The sequence below is a fragment of the Cephus cinctus genome, unplaced genomic scaffold, assembly GCF_000341935.2.
Source record: "Cephus cinctus unplaced genomic scaffold, Ccin1 Ccin1_scaffold0786, whole genome shotgun sequence".
In the NCBI taxonomy this organism is placed as follows: Eukaryota; Metazoa; Arthropoda; class Insecta; order Hymenoptera; family Cephidae; genus Cephus; species Cephus cinctus.
The window spans coordinates 92,511-111,383 of NW_014333388.1; the positions used below are offsets into that span (position 1 = coordinate 92,511).

The window sequence follows — 18,873 nt, forward strand, 5'->3', positions numbered from 1 at the left end:
TAATTCTCTTCTAGTACTGCTCTACTACTTGATGTATCTGTATTTAAAATATTGTGCACATAATCTTTTTTGTGTCATATGTGTGATGAAAGACAGAAATGAATCATTCTTATTGTTACTGGAAACGTGCAATGTGTTAAAATATTTTGATTGATTGGAGGAAAAATAAATCTAGTACGTACATGTATATATTACTATACACTATATTTAAAAATTTTAAATAAAACAAGTGCATCACATTCAAATCCTTTGCATTTCTGCTTCATGCAGATTACGCAAGATGTCACTGCTGTGATTGAATAATCGTGTCGTCAACGTGAGACTACGGGAGTGACGAGCTTCAATTTTTGAGGAAGAAGATATTTTTTTAAAGTGTACCACGTTAAGATGATGTAATAATTGTGATTAAGTTATTAACAAAGTTCACTCTTAGTAATGGTAAGTCTCTGAATCATACTTGTACAAATTTTAAGGTTATGCTTGGTTAACATGAATTCGTTTCCTGGGACGTGCTTACAAGACGAGTCTCCTAAAAATTTTTCGGCAAAATTCAAGAATAATGATTTCGACGAATTTTTTTAGCTAAGTGTCAATGATATTTTTAAAAAGCCTTCACTGTACAGGCGCACACTGGCTCTGGAATTGTGTTCTATACACTTAGAATGGCTAAATGAATTACACATTAACATGATATAATCGTTTAAAACTAATAAAAATTTAGTGTCTTACGCCTGTATCGCGTTAGTGTGTCATAAGATTTTATACAAATTTGTCTAGCTTTCATATAAGTTCCAGACTAGGATAGATTATGTTTAAAAAATCACACGCACGTGAGGAACAGTTTAAAGAAGTATTAAAATTGTGCTAGAATTGCATCAGCAAAAAACTTCATATTTTTTTGTAATTATTACATCAAGTGGTTGAATGACAAAATATTTCAGATGGACGTAAGAGTTGTCAGTCATCATGAACAGTGTTCGTATATTATATAAATTACTATATCACCTACCAAAATTGCACATTGAGAGTGACAGTATACAAACCTTGTAAATCCAAGGACATATTTACAGTCCAATCATAATGTACTTTTTTAAATATAATAATTCTCCATTATAATAAGTAAATCACATAACTCAAATCTCGTGATGAAGACGGTCAAGGTTAGTGGCCTTGCGAGCGAATTTATAAAATCTAGTTCCAAATCATTTAACGCAATAGAATTTTCAGGGTCTTGACGCTACTAATATAATATATAAACTTCAATTACTCGAATCTGTGCCAACATGTAGCCCAACACGCAATATAGTCGGAGCATGGATTGAATGAAAATAAATCCTCTTGTCTCGTTTCGCACAAAAGAATTATCTGTACATTTTTGCAGTCCTCTTATTGTCCCATTCAGTTACGTCAATTCGCTATTTCTGTGCGTCGCCAAACAGTTCCCAATTTTATTCACAAAGGCCTGTTAGCGTAACTAGAAGCGTACACAGAGCACGTTCGTTCATCGAATGTGTTTCCTTGGTATTTTTTTCTCAGAAAAAAAGTGTCCAAATATGCTCCTGTATGTACACTCAAATATAGTGCAAATTGCGTCATGTGAATACGAAGTGATTTCTGCTAAGGTCCATTAACATAAACTCATAGTTGTCATAATCGTCATAGTCGTCATGCGGAAATTCCGTTAGGAATTTTTCAAAATAATTCTTCTTACTAGTCAACGAACAACCATTCTGTTTGGTTTGAAAGATTCAATAAGTATTCCGCGCGTGTTCATTAAGAGAAACGGTAGAACGTCAGCGACAATGCGAACGTCGCGCGTCGCACATTAAATCGAGTTTTCATTAGTGGCGATATGTATCATCAGCGATTCGCGCGAACTATTAAATCGATCATGATTTTAATTGATAATCGAAAAATGGCGACAGTTAAGTATAACGAAAATTCAGCAATCTTCTCCTTCCAGGAAGAAGCACGACGCCTACGTATCGTATTAATAAAATATTAAGCTCATGTCTCTGTTACTATAGAAACTGTAGAATATTCATGAACAAGGAAGAAAATAATCATATGCAATATTTGTTTTATTTCTTGTAGAACGAAAGCTTCTTTTCGTAATGACACTTCTTTGTGCTGCTACACGATCTCAGTTCTTCAAAAAGGTTATGTTATTTCGGTAATCGGCGAACGTATGACGATAAATATCTTCTCAAGGTTTAAGACACCCGATGAATCTGGAGGAAGCGCTTCTTTGCGAATATACAATTTATTCATACGATCTCCACACGTGAATGTCAGATTCCCATGACTTTTGGTATTCCGCATACCGTTTCTACGACCGGTGACTGGAATTGCGTGAGTCTTCTTGACTACGGCATTCTTAGCTACCTTGTTAAATATATTCTTTTAGGCTTCATATTATTTTTAAAAACTCACAGTCTCATAGTCTGCTTATTATTTTTATTAGATGGAATAATCACTGACTTTATACACGTAGTCCAGCTTGGATTTATGCAAGAGGCCTTTTGGGGGTTCAGCTAGCATAAGTGCGGATGGGTTACATGAACGAAGGAGCATGGCCTCGTACAAGATTTCTCTTCGCGGTGGACGATTTCATTTTCGTTTTACGAAAGTGGCTCGATATCACGTGGTACCTCAAAGTGAATTCAGAATGAACAACCTGTACGGATATTCTCATCATTGAAAATTAATTAGAACGATCATAGGTGTCATTGAAACTTCTATAGATTTGTAATACCTACGTTTTTTTTTTAGATTGAAAAGAAATTTCTGCCGTGATATGTTCCTTCTTTTATTTCCATGGAATTACGAATATTTATGTAAAGAGATTAATCAGGAATAACAACACACCCAGTATTTATATAATATGTATACATATATACTGTTGGGTATAAGAGGTGAGTTGCGGTTGCGGTTTCTGAAACGTACTATACACGTGAGGATACGCGTCTAACGTTATTAATCTTTTTCTTCATTTTTTATCCCTCATCAGGCTTCTTAGATTAATGCAGACAATTCCTTGCTCTTTTTTCAGTTGAAAAAGGATTATGTCATTCTGGATGTGATATAGAGAATCCTGATTATAGCATATCCATAAAGGTCTATTATTAATAGCTCTTCTTAGTTAGAAGAAAATCAGGTTACAATAACTTTTCAGGAAATCATTGGAACTAGTATAATTTTGGTATTTGACATCGAGAACTATACAAGGATTTCTGCTCCCATTGTATTGCCATTAAAAACGCATTTCTCGTAACTTAATGATTGCAGAGCATCGACGATCTTATCGGAGGAGCGATAATGAATAGTTTTTGATACAGTTGTTTTTCACTGTTCTTTATCACTGCATAATTAAAATTATGTAATTTCATAAATCGCATCTTAATATGTAACCTACATTTATTTAACGATTCATTGATAGAGATCACAGTCTCCTTAAAAAACAATCATCGTTACTGTACGTGCTCAGAAATATTTAATGAAGTTGAATCTTACCCTGAATAGTTCAATGAATAATGTATTTTTATAATTTTATTGATCGCTTTTTATAAAATTGATCTTTACACATAACTATTCCTTGTTTCTTAATCGTTTACTTCAGCATGCACTTAAGCTACCTTGCATATGTGCATATATTAGTATTTCATACAACTTGACACAGATTGTCATGCAACAAGTATTTTCCATACCTACCTTTCTAGTAGTGTCTTAACGAGACAAAGAAAAAATAGAAGAAAAAAGATAAATAACAGTAATCTTTCGCAAAGTCTTCGACCCTTACAACACTGACAGTATCACGATAGAAGAAATAATGATCTACATTGTCATCAGTGACTAGATAAAAATTGTCATAAAAAATGTTCATCATAGATATCAATTTTTCTATGTCAATATAGGAAAAATATACATATAAGTTATCATCTACAGATTCCGTATTTATTTGTCATTTCTCAGATCGCTGCGGCCATCTAAACATGGGTTAGCAGTTTCTATGTAATTCTTCACGTCATCAAGATCATCCACTAGGCCCAAATTCGTGATTGTGCGAATAAGAGAACCCCAACTATATCTGCTTCGACTACCATTCTTCGTGCTGGTTTCGGTGTCCACGAAGCACACTCCATCGACGGGCAGTAGGCACGTTGCCAGCGTACGAGGCGTACCTTCGGGCTGCTGTCATTCCTGATCCGGAGTACACGTACCTCTCACATGGTACACGCGTTTAACTTTTACCAGTAAAAGCGAATCGGCTGGGTCGGGTACTTTGAAAATTAGTGAACATCACGCATCGGGATATCATGTACGAGATATATATCTAGAACGTGGAGTAATATTTAAATTCGTGGATACTGTAAGTTAATCATTAACGTGCAAGGGATACGTAGTGACAGTAGTGTGTCTTAGATAATAAATTTGGAGTTGTGGGCTCGATGTTGCATCTTGAAGGGGCCATATTCTTACGGATTACAATGTAAAAGAATCCCCTGAATGTGACACTGATCTCAGGGCTCGTTGACTGTATTTGGGAAGTTATATGTAAACGACAAATGAGATGGAGTAAAGTCGTGTTACTGTCTTTTGATCTTGATAGTTTATGGTCAGTCAATTTTATCAAAGAAGTAACGTGTAGATTGCATTGCTTGAATTTCTTATTGCTCCAATCTCACGTGTACGTTTATTATCATATTTCGAGCCTGTGTTTTGTTTATGGAATTTGTTATGTCAGCGTCATCTTTTATCACTCTAAGGCAGTCTTTAGTCTTATGATATTTCGAAGGCTGATCTTGCAATGCGTAATCTTTGTTAAGGGTATAATTGAATTGCGACTTGTAGGGAAAATCTTTTTGCTCTTAATAACATACTTTTTTTATTTTATGTTTTACACGCTATTTACCTATGTCTCTGTTGACGACATCGTGTAACTTGTTCAATTGTAACAGTATCTTCTAACAGGCGTAGCTTTCCAAACGCGCAGACTTTCGTATAAATAATGAATGGCGTACGCGACACTTTCCACGTGTATTTCTTCGCCAATTTTGTTTTATGTTTATTAATGGCAAACGCTTCTGCGAATCGGTTCGAAAGATTGTCTTTGGTATTTTAAATAGGTACAGGGTCCTTCGCTCTAAGCATACTAGTAGATGGTTTAACAACAATTGATTTTATTGTACAATCAAGTGCATAAAGATTCTTAATAATTGTTGTCAGTGACTTGATCAACTAGTGGTTCAATTGTTTAATCTCAATGAGCATAATTTTATAATCAAAGTACTTGCACCGTAGCTGTCAAATCTGTCTGGTCCATTTGGATGAACCTGTATAACAGAAAGTACCGGTTTAGCGACGTATCGCCGTGAAAAGGGAAAAAAAAACGAAAGTATAGAAAGCGAGAGGAACAGTGCTATTTCGCATAGTCATGTGTTCGATGACCGTAAAAAGTATTATTATAGCGGTCATTAAATTCGCCACTGTTAGTCAACTTACTCTGTTCATTTACTACGACAATTAGTACATCGACAAGTTGTTATGCACTATAAGCAATACTATGTACATTCTTATTCGTTATTACCAACCGGTTTAATCGTATCGAGTTACAGTCACGCATTATCTAGCACAGTTATTTAGTACCGTTAACTGTATAGTTTTCCAAAATATTTCAAGGATCAACTGGCATACCTGCATTTCTAAGCAATTTAGGAATTTCAACAACCTAATGACTTAATTACAACATCCAGATATATCCATACAAATGTAAAAGCTTAGTCAATGGTATTAATTATTACTTATATCAAACTCAAGGATCCAGCTAAATAGTTTGTTTTCCTCGAATATTAGAATTAGAATCTTGTATCACTCTCAATTTAATTTGTACACTTGTCAAGGTTTCAGATGATACACTCTCATTGGCCAGTATCAATTCCCTCGGTTTACCTTCAGGGATCATTCACATCTCCCATGAATGAAATTATCGCTTGACACTGATTCACTGTAACGATGAAATATGCTTGCTCGCCATCTGGCGTTGTCGCTGCATTGTAAACGAGGTCTGTCGCGACGATTACTTATAGTTGGCTACGTGCAATTCTCTTGATAAGTGCATCGTCCACTTGGATATTAAATTTGTATTAATTAGCCAAGTGCATTTTTGTCAGTCATATACAAGTAACTTTTTTTTCTAAATCATTGTATCTTGCGAATTTTCTTTGTCTATGTAAAAGATGCACAGCTATATGATTAGGGAGTCCACGAGTTTGTCATCTGCCCAATATGTCACAATGTATTTATGGCAGCGCAGGAGATACACGGTGGGGGAGGGATGTTCTTAGTAGTCATACGCGCTTACGTGATTACAAATATAAGCATCTGTATTTATTTCTGCGTACTGTTTTACGGACGTAAAATCCCAGTGTATTCGTCGAATTGATATTTAGGGTAAATTTTAGTGCATAACGATACGTCAGAGTCGCTCTATTGTTATTGCTTGACCTACGACCGTTCAATATAATTTTATAGAGATAATGAAAAAGCCTCGGGTCTTTTCCTAAGCTAGTCTTAAGTGAACTTGTGAAATGAGACAACGGATAATGAAACGTCCGTTTGTGCCAGTTTTTCGAAAATTCTCAGTTAATATTTATTATCCTGCAGACCAAGCAGGTGGAATCGTTTCCTATACTCTAGGTATTGTTGACGTCAGTTCTATTATTAGCAAAATCATAATTCTTACTTTCATGATCTGTTTTTGAGTCTATGGAACGTTAATCGTCCCTGGTAACTTTTGAGCATTCCCATTATAGAATCGTGATGGGACTAATCTGTAGTCCAGCAATTTAGGCACTGACGTAACGAATCGATTCTGTAAGCCTGCTATGCTTCGTTGGTCAATTGAATATTATAAAAATTCTTTATTAACGTTTCGTTAGATATATCTTGGCTGTATAATCCTTAAGCCCTGTACGCATGGTTCATCATGTATCTTAAGGTGGGACATAATCTATTATCGCTTGAATACCAGCATGTAAATTCCTAAGGGGAGATCGGCCGGAGACTCTGGGAAAGTCGACGACCTTGACAGACATTTCGATGCTCCTTAGCAGAGTTACTTTTTGAGCGTAGGGACAATTCGTAGACGTAGCAGACCTATCATTAGTTTAAAGATATATTTTATTTTATTATTAGATTCTTTAATATTATAACCTTGTAACATGGTATTTGATTAATGTTAATCGACGCTGTACTAATGTATTTTTTAATCAAGGTAAAATCAATGTGATTTTTCTTCTTCGTGTTTCAGAGACTTCCGGCACTGTCTTCAGGTGGAGAAACACGTGGCGAACATGCTTGCTAAATGGTTCGAAATTCATGGCCGGTTCTGCGCCGGTCATCCGCTCGAAGTTATCGTCACGACCTTTGCTTTGACTGCATGCATCCTAAATTTGGAAACCGGAAGTGCAAAATCACCAAGTCTCCCAGTGGTCCCAACGCATTGCTGGCACGGTCGTTGCAATTCTGACGTGAGTTCAAAGTCATGGATGCGAAACGATGTGACGGAAATTGTGTTTGAAATTATACAGCGTTATCGTGTAACTTGTTTTTTAAATTCTTTTTGGATTTATGCGTCTTCGACGAACGTTTGTTTAAAGTTGATCACCTCCCATTAACATATTGGCTTCGTGTGCATAGCTTTTCCGGGAATACATAAGAAACGTAATATATTATACGGAAATAGAATTCATATACAGTAACGTCAAAAGATAGGTTAATATTAATTCTTTTTGTCGATATCATGTGAAATGTATATCTGTGAATTACATTATTCTTTTATTTATTAGGATCCAAATGTCGCGGACGTCATTGTAATGACTATGATAAGATGCGTTGCGGTGCTCTACAGCTATTATCAATTTTGCAAGCTTCACAAGCTGGGTTCCAAGTATATACTGGGTGAGTGAGTGCCACTGCTATCTATATATCTAATTAAAATATATTTCAATCTATCAGGTACGTCTACGAGATACAGGAATTATTATCAGATGGCCATTTCACATACTAGAACCTATCAACCTCACAATCTGATAATTCTGTAAGAGCTGCGACCTCACGGAGGTCACTTAAGCTCTTACACCGATGCGGTCTTGTGCCTGGTCAATGACAAAACCGGCTCTCTCCACGATGTTACAACGCGAAAGCCTTCGCCGACTTCAGTGAAAGTTTCGAGGAAAGCGATAGCATTTCATTGGAGGCCATTAGACGCACGTGATGCCCTTGCGCGTCTAGAATTAACCAACTATTTAGAATGCTCGTTTTAATCGGACGTACTATCATTTAGAGATTGTTTATTAGTATTAGTATTTTTAATATTTCGTGCCAGTGACGCAAAAGCAGTTTCAATACTTACATCCGGTTCCTGTCGTACTATAAATATGCATTTAGTAACAGACACCAAGGATACATTGTGCCTGCTGCCTGGGAACATATATATTTTTGTAGGTGTAGGATAGTCACTCTTTTTTCGTCAAGATTTCTTTTACACCTCGAGTCTTAATATATTAATGAATTCACAATGCTGGCATCATTCGATGTCAAATTTCTTAAGTCTACGTTCTTAATGTCAATGACTTCGGCAACAAAGTTTCACTCGACTAATAATATATAGCAATAGAAGTCGGCGCTGGTTTTATAAGTATTATTGGAGACCGGAAGTTCTGTGCATTCGCCATTTTCATATCTTCCCAAGCGTAACGCACATAAAATGACAAAGATTTATATTTTGATCCACGGTTAATTGCTACCATAGAAAGCACATGTCTATTGCAAGAATATAAAATATAAATATTATATCATATAATAGTAAAGTCAATCGTTCATAATTATTATTTTATTTTCTGCAGGAATCGCCGGTTTATTCACGGTCTTCTCCAGCTTCGTATTCACTTCCAGTGTCGTAAATTTCGGACAGAGCGATATCTCGGACTTGAAGTAAGTTTTTCGAAATATTTTTCAAAATTGAAAATCTCATTGACTGTCCACTGCAGTTAGCAGTCAATGCATAAGTATATAGAGTGTTAATATCCGCCTAAAACCTTTATGTTACAGAGATGCTCTCTTCTTTTTCCTCTTGCTCATCGACCTGTCAAAGGCAGCTGTACTGGCACAACTGGCTCTGAATTCACGAAGTCAGGAAGAAGTAAGAGCGAACATAGCTCGTGGTATGTCCTTGCTGGGACCATCGATCACCCTGGACACCTTAGTGGAAACGCTTCTCATAGGAATAGGATCGTTATCAGGCGTCCGCAGACTGGAGATGCTATGCGGTTATGCCTGTCTTGGAGTACTTGTGAATTACATCGTCTTCATGACATTTTATCCGGCATGCTTATCACTGATACTCGAGGTAAATCAATCTTATCGTATTGTCCATTGGTGGTATCGATGTCGCTTCACATTGGGCTACTATACTTATTAATAATGCTTATCAAATGCAAAACAAAATCGCGCAATTATTCCTGAGTTAAACGAATTTGATGTTTGACGGTTAAATTTTTCTCTTTTTAGCTTTCGAGGGGAGGCTGTAGTACTGGACCTTTGAGCGCTGAGAAAATCTTAATGATGCATACGGTGTACGACGAAGATCAGAAACCAAATCCCGTGGTGGAAAGGGTCAAGCTGATTATGACTGCAGGCCTATTCGTAGTGCATGCACACAGGTATCTATGACTCCCTTCGACACCTTAAGATATTTGTTAGAAATCCATAAGGAAGCCTGGCACGCAGTGATCAGGAAACATTTAAGTATATTGGTATCCCTTGAATCTTGCTCTCCCTCTCTCTCTCTCTAAATACAGAGTAATAAGAAATTCAGGCACTGTTAAAATACGTGAATGAGTATATCAGAGATGAGTAAGCTGAAATTTTTTTTGCCACTCGCTTTGCCGTTCATAATATCTCGTTTCATTGTACTATAAAGTCACAATAAAGAGACTGTAACGATTTCAAGGAGCTATCTTGCCATCTGACCTGTGGTACTTTTTTTCAGAAAGCTCATTGTCAGCCTGTCCTTTGTCCCTGAATTCAACAGGTCAGGTTCACCTTGCAGCACGTTTAACAGAGGCCTACGTACAATTCACATTCGATGAACTATATGTTAGCAGCTTCGAAGATTCTATCGTTTCTGTATTGTTCCGTTCGCTTGAAACGTTTTCACCGGAATACATGTCAGTGGCTTAAAAATCTTCCTGGCGTTCGTACACTCGATCACGTCATGCGACGGATGCGCGAGAACGAAAAACTCGTACGTAACGTTGTCGCGTGAGTTTAATTTAAAAAAGAGAAAAAAAAACAAGTTACACCCTCGACTCTGTATACTTGGTGCAACTGTTCATGGTGGGATCGAATTTACAGTGAGTTTCGTAATTTGTTAAAATCCTGTGTACGACGCGCGCTCATCCTCATCCATAATGCATGGTGCTTACACAAGGCGGAAGTAAACGAAGAGTGGATGCTTGGCACAGTTACGTAAGAGGAATCTTTCTCGTTGCCTCCAAGAAACCGGAAAACGTGGGAACGGATTCGATAGTCAAAAAGATCAGTGGCATTTGGTATCTATGCTAAAGGATACGCATTTACAGAAAAAAAAAATGTAATATTAGGACTATTGAATATTGCATGAGGAACGATAATAATATCGCTTGGACAAAGGATCGAGGAACCATAGATAGTAAAATGAGTGACCAAAAATAAACTCGTCGGAGTGGTGGATGAGGGTACTCCGAGTATCTCCCATGACATGGAGACGGCGTTCCCTCAGGTAGCGTTTCAGTCTGAGAAAAAACCGTGCACGCAGCTACATCAGCTGGCTGTTTAACCAGTCTTCTTCCTAGATTGTAAATATTTATCTCGCCTAAGTCCATCATCGGTATGCTTATTTAGTTTATCGGTAAAAAAAAAGAAGACTAAGTAACAGTGTGCCAAAACTTTATCCCACATGGACCTCCTCCTTGACGAAGCCGTACGCGCACTTTTCCCTAACACATGCTTTTTTCTTCTCTGATATACTTTTTTGCATCCTCGTTGTTATAAACTCTGAAGTCCAGCGTATCTGAAATAGTCCTTTAGTGTGCCGCGTGAAACGGTGGAAATAACTCCATAGTATAGAGTCAATGTGCGTTAGCTAATAATCAAGAGATATTTAAATGGGAAACGGAGCGTGCCCAGAGGAGTGAGCATATTCAAAAATTTGTAATGAGTGAACGGCACGAAGAAGTGGGATGAACGTGGATGTGGTAACGGAGGGATGATTTTAAGAGAGAGTGAGAGAGACTCGGGGAAAAAGAATTATTTAAAATTCATAAATGTCTTACAATGTATATCTATGCGTGGATAATTTTGAATAATATGTGACATATGGCATCTGATAATCAGCGATTTTTCCTAATGTAATATTCATTGGTTGGTCTATTAACAATGCTAAAATTATGTAATTATATTGTTTCAGTCGTTGGCCATTTAGGCATAGTGATAGTGAAAACGTTGTCGAGGGTAAGGTATCGCCTGCCAGTCCACATATTGTTATAAATCATCACAACGACACGGAGACTCCTGCAGACTTCAGAGAGTACCTCATGAATTGGCTCTCGGTCAGCGCGGATCATATTGTCATACTGATACTTCTACTCGCGCTGGCGGTGAAGTTTATATTCTTCGAGGACAAGGGTGAGATCACGAAGCAGTTGAGATTCAAGGAGGAACCAAGGACCGAGGCGAAGAAGACGCAAGAAGAAGGTGCAGCTGAGAACATGCATGCTGCGACACTGGACGCCTCCTTGAGGCGGAAGTTGGACGTTTCGTTTCCAGCCATTCACACGCCTGTCTTTCCGTTGTCAGGAATGGGCGGTGAATGGGTTGAAGTTGGGGACGAGGCAGAGATAGAACTTTTGGACAAGGAGGTGCAAACTGATGGCAGGAATTATAGTATGGACAGTACCAGTTATGAAAGTATATGTGACGAAAATGCTGGGCCTAGAAATGTCGAGGAGTGTCTTTCAATTTACCGATCTGAAGTAAGATATGTTTCTCATTATTAAATATCTTTCAGTAGATTGCCTCCGTTGTGGTAATAGACAAGTTTTATAGTTTTTTAAGAAGATTGTAATAGTAGCTTCCTTATGCTTTACAGCTGGGTGCCAGTGCGCTGACTGATTGCGAGGTCATCCAATTGGTAGAACATAAATACATACCGCCTTACCAATTGGAAAAGGCTGTAGGGGACTTGGAACGGGGTGTAGGTATACGCAGGAAGTTGGTTGGTGCAGCCGGTGGTTTCACGGAGGATCTTACCGATCTTCCGTACAAGAACTACGACTACAGTAAGGTCCTGGGTTCCTGTTGTGAAAACGTTATTGGGTATGTGCCTGTACCTGTCGGCGTAGCTGGACCATTGCTGGTGGATGGTGAGCTTATACACGTGCCGATGGCTACCACTGAGGGATGTCTGGTAGCATCGACGAATCGTGGAAGCAGAGCTTTACTCAGCTGTGGTGTTACCAGTCGCGTAGTAGCTGACGGAATGACTAGAGGACCTGTTGTCCGTTTCCCTAACATCGTACGCGCCAGTGAAGCTATGGCATGGATGCAGGACCCTGATAATTTTGAAGAGATGAAGAACAGCTTCGACCTCACCAGCAGATTCGCCAGATTGACCAAGATACATGTGCGCATAGCGGGGAGACATCTGTTCATCAGATTTGTGGCTAAGACTGGAGACGCTATGGGAATGAATATGTTGTCTAAAGGCACGGAAAAGTCTTTGCACACTGTGCAGTCTTATTTTACGGACATGGAGATACTGTCGCTCAGTGGAAATTTCTGCACGGACAAGAAACCAGCTGCTGTCAATTGGATTGAAGGTCGCGGCAAGAGTGTTGTTTGCGAGGCTATTGTACCAGCTGATATTGTTACCAACGTTCTCAAGACTTCCGTTCACGCTCTAGTCGATGTTAACATTAGCAAGAATATGATCGGATCAGCTGTTGCTGGTAGCGTCGGAGGATTCAATGCACATGCTGCGAACATTGTCACGGCCATCTTCATAGCAACTGGTCAAGATCCCGCTCAGAATGTAGGAAGCAGTAATTGTATGACTTTGATGGAACCCTGGGGACTGGATGGTAACGACCTCTACGTCTCCTGTACGATGCCTAGTATAGAGATTGGAACAATTGGTGGTGGTACAGGACTACCAGCTCAAGGAGCCTGTTTGGCTATGCTAGGTGTGAAAGGAGCTCATGCTGAAGAACCTGGTGAAAACGCTAACAAATTAGCCAGGGTGGTCTGCGCTACAGTACTCGCTGGGGAATTATCGCTCATGGCTGCACTTACTGCTGGCCACTTAGTCAAGAGTCATCTGCGGCACAATAGGTACAGTGTCATAAACTATTCATGACTTATCTTCGATGGTCTTATCTTGCTGTAAATATAATTATATGAATTATCATTTGCAGGTCAACCACAACGGTGAATAATCCAGTGAGCTCACCCAAGTACGAAATTGGAGAAAAATTAACTGTACCAAGTGTATTACCAGCACTTCAAAATCTTTGCACAGACTCCATTCATCGGTCCTAGCATCGTTTCTAAAAGTAACGTTGATCAGTTGTTCTCATTGTGATTTATCGGCAGAATGATATCTGCATCGTTTTACTTGACAGCCTCCATTTAAACTGATCCAAAGATATATGGAAGGCAAATAACAACCTGAGCCATTCACAATCGTCATACACCTTTCGTCGAAGATAAAACGATCTTGCGTTTTTAAAATAGATTGGTGAATGGGATGGTAACAAATGGTGGTGTGAATGACATTGAAAGACGAAGAAGGAAGGTTATAAGATGAATTATCTGCTTGTGAGAATATAACTTTTTAATCATGGGCACGATGACTGTGTTCAATCGTTCTAATTTCAGGAAAGCTAAAGTGTGAATGAGCCAGTGAATGATCGAATGAGCGAATGATTAAATGAATACATAATAGAAAGAAAGAGATATATAGCGATAAGTGAGTATCAGAAAAAGAATTACTGCTCTTGCCTTCTCTTTAAAATGTATATCCAAATTGCTTCCAACGTCCAAATGATGGGAATACAGTAGATAAAATAAAATCTTACACTCTTAATTCTTTCCACGGATCTACAATTATATATCAGCTATTACGTTAATCATTCGTACACACTGCTACTTTCTAGTGAGGAGAATTTAACTGTATTTATGAGAATATCAACGTATGCATCAGAGCACACGTTTGTTCCTTGTCCCTCCGGAGGGACGTTACAACTTAAATTTTTTGTTTAGTACAATAATACAAATATTTAAACAAGATCTTGTTTTCTGAGAGACATGGAAACGCAGCTTATTACTAGACGGCTCAGATAAGGTTTTATGGATATTTCGCATTCGCAATGGACTTTACGTGAAATGTAGGCATGGGAGAAGCATTATAAAATTAGTTGAATAGTGAATGAGAATCATCCAGAATGTGACAATGAAATGTAATATCATGATAGTTCAGGATATAAATATCTTTTTGGTTCTTCCTCTTCCCATAGGAACATGAGCACAACTTGAACTTGTCAAAACCGTGATAGGACTGTACATCTCAATTTATTTTAATTATTTTTTTTAACATATAAAATTAGTGTGTATATGTATATATTTATATACACACTTGAGAAAACAGTACCTATTAAGCGGAACGCAAGTTTTTATATGTCAGAAGCTTGAAAATTTGATGTCGGGTGTGCAATATGTCAACGAATTTCTGTTGAGCCATTGGAATCGCAGTCATTTTGAGGAAATCATAAATGTCATTACCATAAAAGACTGTACAATTAATACTTTATTTTATATGAATGAGCGCACGGTGGAAGGCCGTTGGCAACGAATTGTATTCTAAAACTAGTTTCTGATTGTAATAAAGATCTAATGGTAGCCTTGTACATACATACATAATAAATAATTGTTAAGAAATTCCAAGAGTAATTAACTACCTCTATACAAACAGCTGATTCTAGGAACACTTCATTGAATATTTTTGAGTTAAAAATTACCCAAAGCTATATACTGATGGTACATAATTAAGTGCGTATGACAGATGTCCTAATGATCTTACATTCTTGTTAGTGATATACAGAAAGACATGATCTGAACTATTATCATTATGTTTAATGATTATTGCTGGGATAAGATTGAAGGCACAGCCTAATGTACAGTGTACGAAGATATATTATGCTTGAAAACAAATTTTGTAAAGGAAATACAATAATTAAAGAAATATTTATATAATAATTCTTGAAGTGTATGTTTTTTCATTAACTCTATGTATACATTTTGAGAAATAATACTGCTATTTTATTAATGACCTAATGAAATGTATTCACAGAATATATTCACTGGATAATACATTATTAAAGAATATGCATAAACTGATGTGTGTAGGAAACGAACAGGATGCGTTAAATAGAAAAATAAAAATATATAAGAATTCTTCATGCAAACTCCTTATAATCTATGGCTGCGATTGTACGAAACTTTATAGGTACCAGAAAATGCAATTTTTGGTCTACATTTTTTCATATGTTTCTTCATAGCCACACGTAACGCAAGAATGCGTATATGTATCATCATCTTCGTTATAGGTATCTTCTCCAAATGTGTGAACGTGAGACGCTTTTTGTGTTTTATCATATAAGGAACTTCTAACTTCCATTCGCAATTTTTTTACCTTAAACATATCGATAAATATTTTTTTAAAGTTAAATAAAAATTTATATTTATTAGTGACGCAGTTTCACTAATCGATATACCTTCTTATTAAACTTTTTGATTTTAGTTTCTTCTCTTTTAACGTCTCGCAATTCTCGTTCTTTAAGTAATTTTTCCTCAGAACCCCAGACTTCCAGCGCCCGTTTTTCCACTTGTAAATGTAAATATAACTTCATTTCACCCCAGCGCACATTGTGTGGATTTTTTCGTATAATATATTTAAGTGGAGGCTCTCTTTTATCGAAGTCACAATCCTTCAATAGATATTCCTGCTTAGCCTCTGTTTTCGTGATAAGAGAGTGTTTGTCCTGACTGTCTCTGAAGTATATAATTAACAAAAATAATTAATTCATAAGTTATAAGGGTACTGAGGGGTACCATGTTACCTGCACAAATCACACACTGCGAGGTCGAATGTTTGCAGAAGGTAAGAGTCCTTAAATTCTTTTTGACAGTCTTCACAAATAGGAAATTCTGAGATAATTGGAGCGGGAACTGTGGCAATATTGAGCTAAAAAAAATTGACTATGTAATTTAAATTTAAAAACAATGTTATATGTAGCATCTTATGTTTACCATTTGTTGTTCCAATTCGTCATCTTCTTCTATAAGAAAACCACCACCGCTATCAATGACACGTTGTCCATGTACTTTTAACTGTCTTCCTTTTGTGGAATCACCATTATCTCTAAAATATATTAAAATGCAATAATAACATCCATTCGTAAGAGATGAGTATTGTACAATCCAATGTTAACTAAACTAACAAAAAAATGAAAAACAAAGTAGTAATAATTTAACTCATAAATTATCAAATGAGATTAAAATTACATACTCCTTGGCATACGGATGAGCAATAAGTTTTGATTTCTTTATAAGTAAAGCTTTTTGCCGATTTCTCTCTGCTCTTTCTTGGAGTTGTTTTTTCATCTCCTTCTCATGGCTAGTATCGAGATCTTCTCCATGTTTTGAATCAGCAGAGCAGGACATTTTTCTTAATTCATTATATCATCAAATGATCAGATTATATTAATATAATGCAAAACGGTTAAAGATCGGTATGTGCCAATTACAACCACGCAAAATATATTGAAGAATAATATCCGCCAACCCACCACTAACGGGTGGTAGAGATGAGTAGGGAGTAACGTAAATTTTATCCACACACCTTATACTCCTGGAAGAGGAATGGCGCATTCAAAAGTGGCCCCTAATGTATTGAAACAGAGATAGGTAAATCTTCTTCTCACTTCGTAATGTCCAGTTCTCCTCATTGCGCAAATGCGCAATTTTACTGACCTAACAAAATCTAACCAATCTAACGCGAAACGCGAAAGTTTTTAAAATGTCATTTGGAAAAAGAAAAGTCAAAAGTGGTAGCGCATGTAACATACCACACGTATATTATATTGTAGTGATATATTGTAATATATTTCTAATGGCATTACTAATCTTTCGCGGACTATACAATATGTACATTTGTACTTTGTATACTGTATCATTATTGCATTTGTCCAATAAATTATCTTGTAACACTTGTACACTTTTCGAACCTCCTATTCCTCCCTCTATCTCCATCACTCTCCTCCTAATATATCCTTAAAAACTAAGTTTTTTACCACACGTATATTATATTGCATTGATATATTTTAATGTATCTCTAATGGTATTGTTATTGCTAATCTGTTGTAAACCATATATGTATGTATATCTGTACCTCGTATACTGTATCATTATTGCGTTTGTCGAATAAATTATCTTTAAACACATATACACGTTGATATTCTTTTACCCTATACGAATATTCCAGAGTACGAATGAGTTCTGTCTCTTTCGTACTCTCCTCCGTCCTAACAGCATCCTTCTCCTTCTCTTCCAACTTTATGCTTCTACACCACTTTTCGGCTATGCTGCATTTTCTCTGCCATTACTTTCATTCCATCTGCAAGTTGCAAAAAGTAAAGGGATTTTTTGAAAGGGTAGGTCTATCTCCATCACTCTCCTCCTAGTATATCCTTAAAAACTAAGTTTTTTACCACACGTATATTATATTGCATTGGGTAGGCTATCGCAGTTTGATCTGTACCAGCCTGATATAGCTGATTTTCGAATTACTTTCGGAATTATTTTATCGGAGAAAGTTCACTCGTTCTCTCAGAGATGGCGCCACATATCATGCCCAGGAGGTGCTGCCCTCTTATCGGCGAAAATTCGAACTAATGCGAATTCTTTATTAAAAATTGACCCACTAAAGTTTCGACGATGCGATTTTCAAATTACACTTGAAATCATTAGATCTTAGAAGGTAGTATTGTGGAAGAAAAGCGAAGTCAAGATATGGATAATATGACAGAGATGGAATCGAAAATGGTGCAAAGCTAAAAAAGGGTTTCGAAGCATAAGGGAGGAGAAGGATGCTGTTAGGACGGAGGAGTGGAAGAAAGAGACAGAACTCATTCGTACTCTGGAATATTCGCATAGGGTAAAAGAATATCAACGTGTATATGTGTTACAAGATAATTTATTCGACAAACACAATAATGATACAGTATACGGAATACAAATGTACCTATATATTCCGCGAAAGATTAGTAATATCAAAGCCATTAGAAATATATTAAAATGTATCAATACAATATAATATACGTGTTGTATTTTACATGCGCTACCACTTTGGACTTTTATTTTTCCAAAGGACTTTTTAACAACTTAGTTTTGAAGGATATACTAGGAGGAGAGTGATGGAGATATAGGAAGGAATAGAAGATTCGAAAAGTGTATAAGTGTTACACGATGATTTATTCGACAAACGCAATAATGATACAGTATACGAGGTACAGATATACATACAGATATGGTTTACAAAAGATTAGCACTAACAATACCATTAGAGATATATTACATATATCACTGCAATATAATATATGTGTGGTATGTTACATGCGCTACCACTTCAAACTTTTCTTTTTCCAAAAAACATTTTAAAAACTTAGTTTTGAAGGATATACTAGGAGGAGGGTGATGGAGATATAGGAAGGAATA

General features: G+C 36.8%; 2 protein-coding genes across 10 annotated transcripts; one reads left to right on the top strand and one right to left on the bottom strand.

The window, feature by feature from the left end:
* The first annotated feature begins 17 nt into the window (after positions 1-17).
* LOC107270502 (3-hydroxy-3-methylglutaryl-coenzyme A reductase) lies at positions 18-15,036 on the top strand. Of its 7 annotated transcripts, none has more exons than XM_015745563.2 (14): positions 18-174; positions 271-438; positions 2,095-2,352; positions 2,465-2,679; positions 2,773-2,915; positions 3,973-4,369; positions 7,310-7,529; positions 7,848-7,959; positions 8,907-8,994; positions 9,112-9,409; positions 9,571-9,722; positions 11,510-12,074; positions 12,191-13,431; positions 13,515-15,036. In XM_015745563.2, exons 7-14 carry the CDS (start codon positions 7,353-7,355, stop codon positions 13,636-13,638), a joined length of 2,757 nt encoding a protein of 918 aa, XP_015601049.1. In that variant the 5' UTR covers positions 18-174; positions 271-438; positions 2,095-2,352; positions 2,465-2,679; positions 2,773-2,915; positions 3,973-4,369; positions 7,310-7,352; the 3' UTR covers positions 13,639-15,036. The 7 variants fall into 7 exon arrangements, with proteins under 7 accessions (XP_015601049.1, XP_015601051.1, XP_015601052.1 ...); XM_015745565.2 differs by having other exon boundaries at positions 3,973-4,230; XM_015745566.2 differs by having other exon boundaries at positions 3,973-4,155.
* A 354-nt stretch (positions 15,037-15,390) lies between these two features.
* LOC107270507 (DNA repair protein complementing XP-A cells homolog) lies at positions 15,391-17,216 on the bottom strand. 3 transcript variants are annotated; one of them, XM_015745578.2, is made up of 6 exons: positions 17,000-17,216; positions 16,667-16,834; positions 16,408-16,519; positions 16,218-16,342; positions 15,873-16,149; positions 15,391-15,790 (listed from the first exon to the last, which is right to left on the bottom strand). In XM_015745578.2, exons 1-6 carry the CDS (start codon positions 17,026-17,028, stop codon positions 15,629-15,631), a joined length of 873 nt encoding a protein of 290 aa, XP_015601064.1. In that variant the 5' UTR covers positions 17,029-17,216; the 3' UTR covers positions 15,391-15,628. The 3 variants fall into 3 exon arrangements, with proteins under 3 accessions (XP_015601064.1, XP_015601065.1, XP_015601066.1); XM_015745579.2 differs by having other exon boundaries at positions 16,947-17,214; XM_015745580.2 differs by having other exon boundaries at positions 16,911-17,214.
* Positions 17,217-18,873: the final 1,657 nt, after the last annotated feature.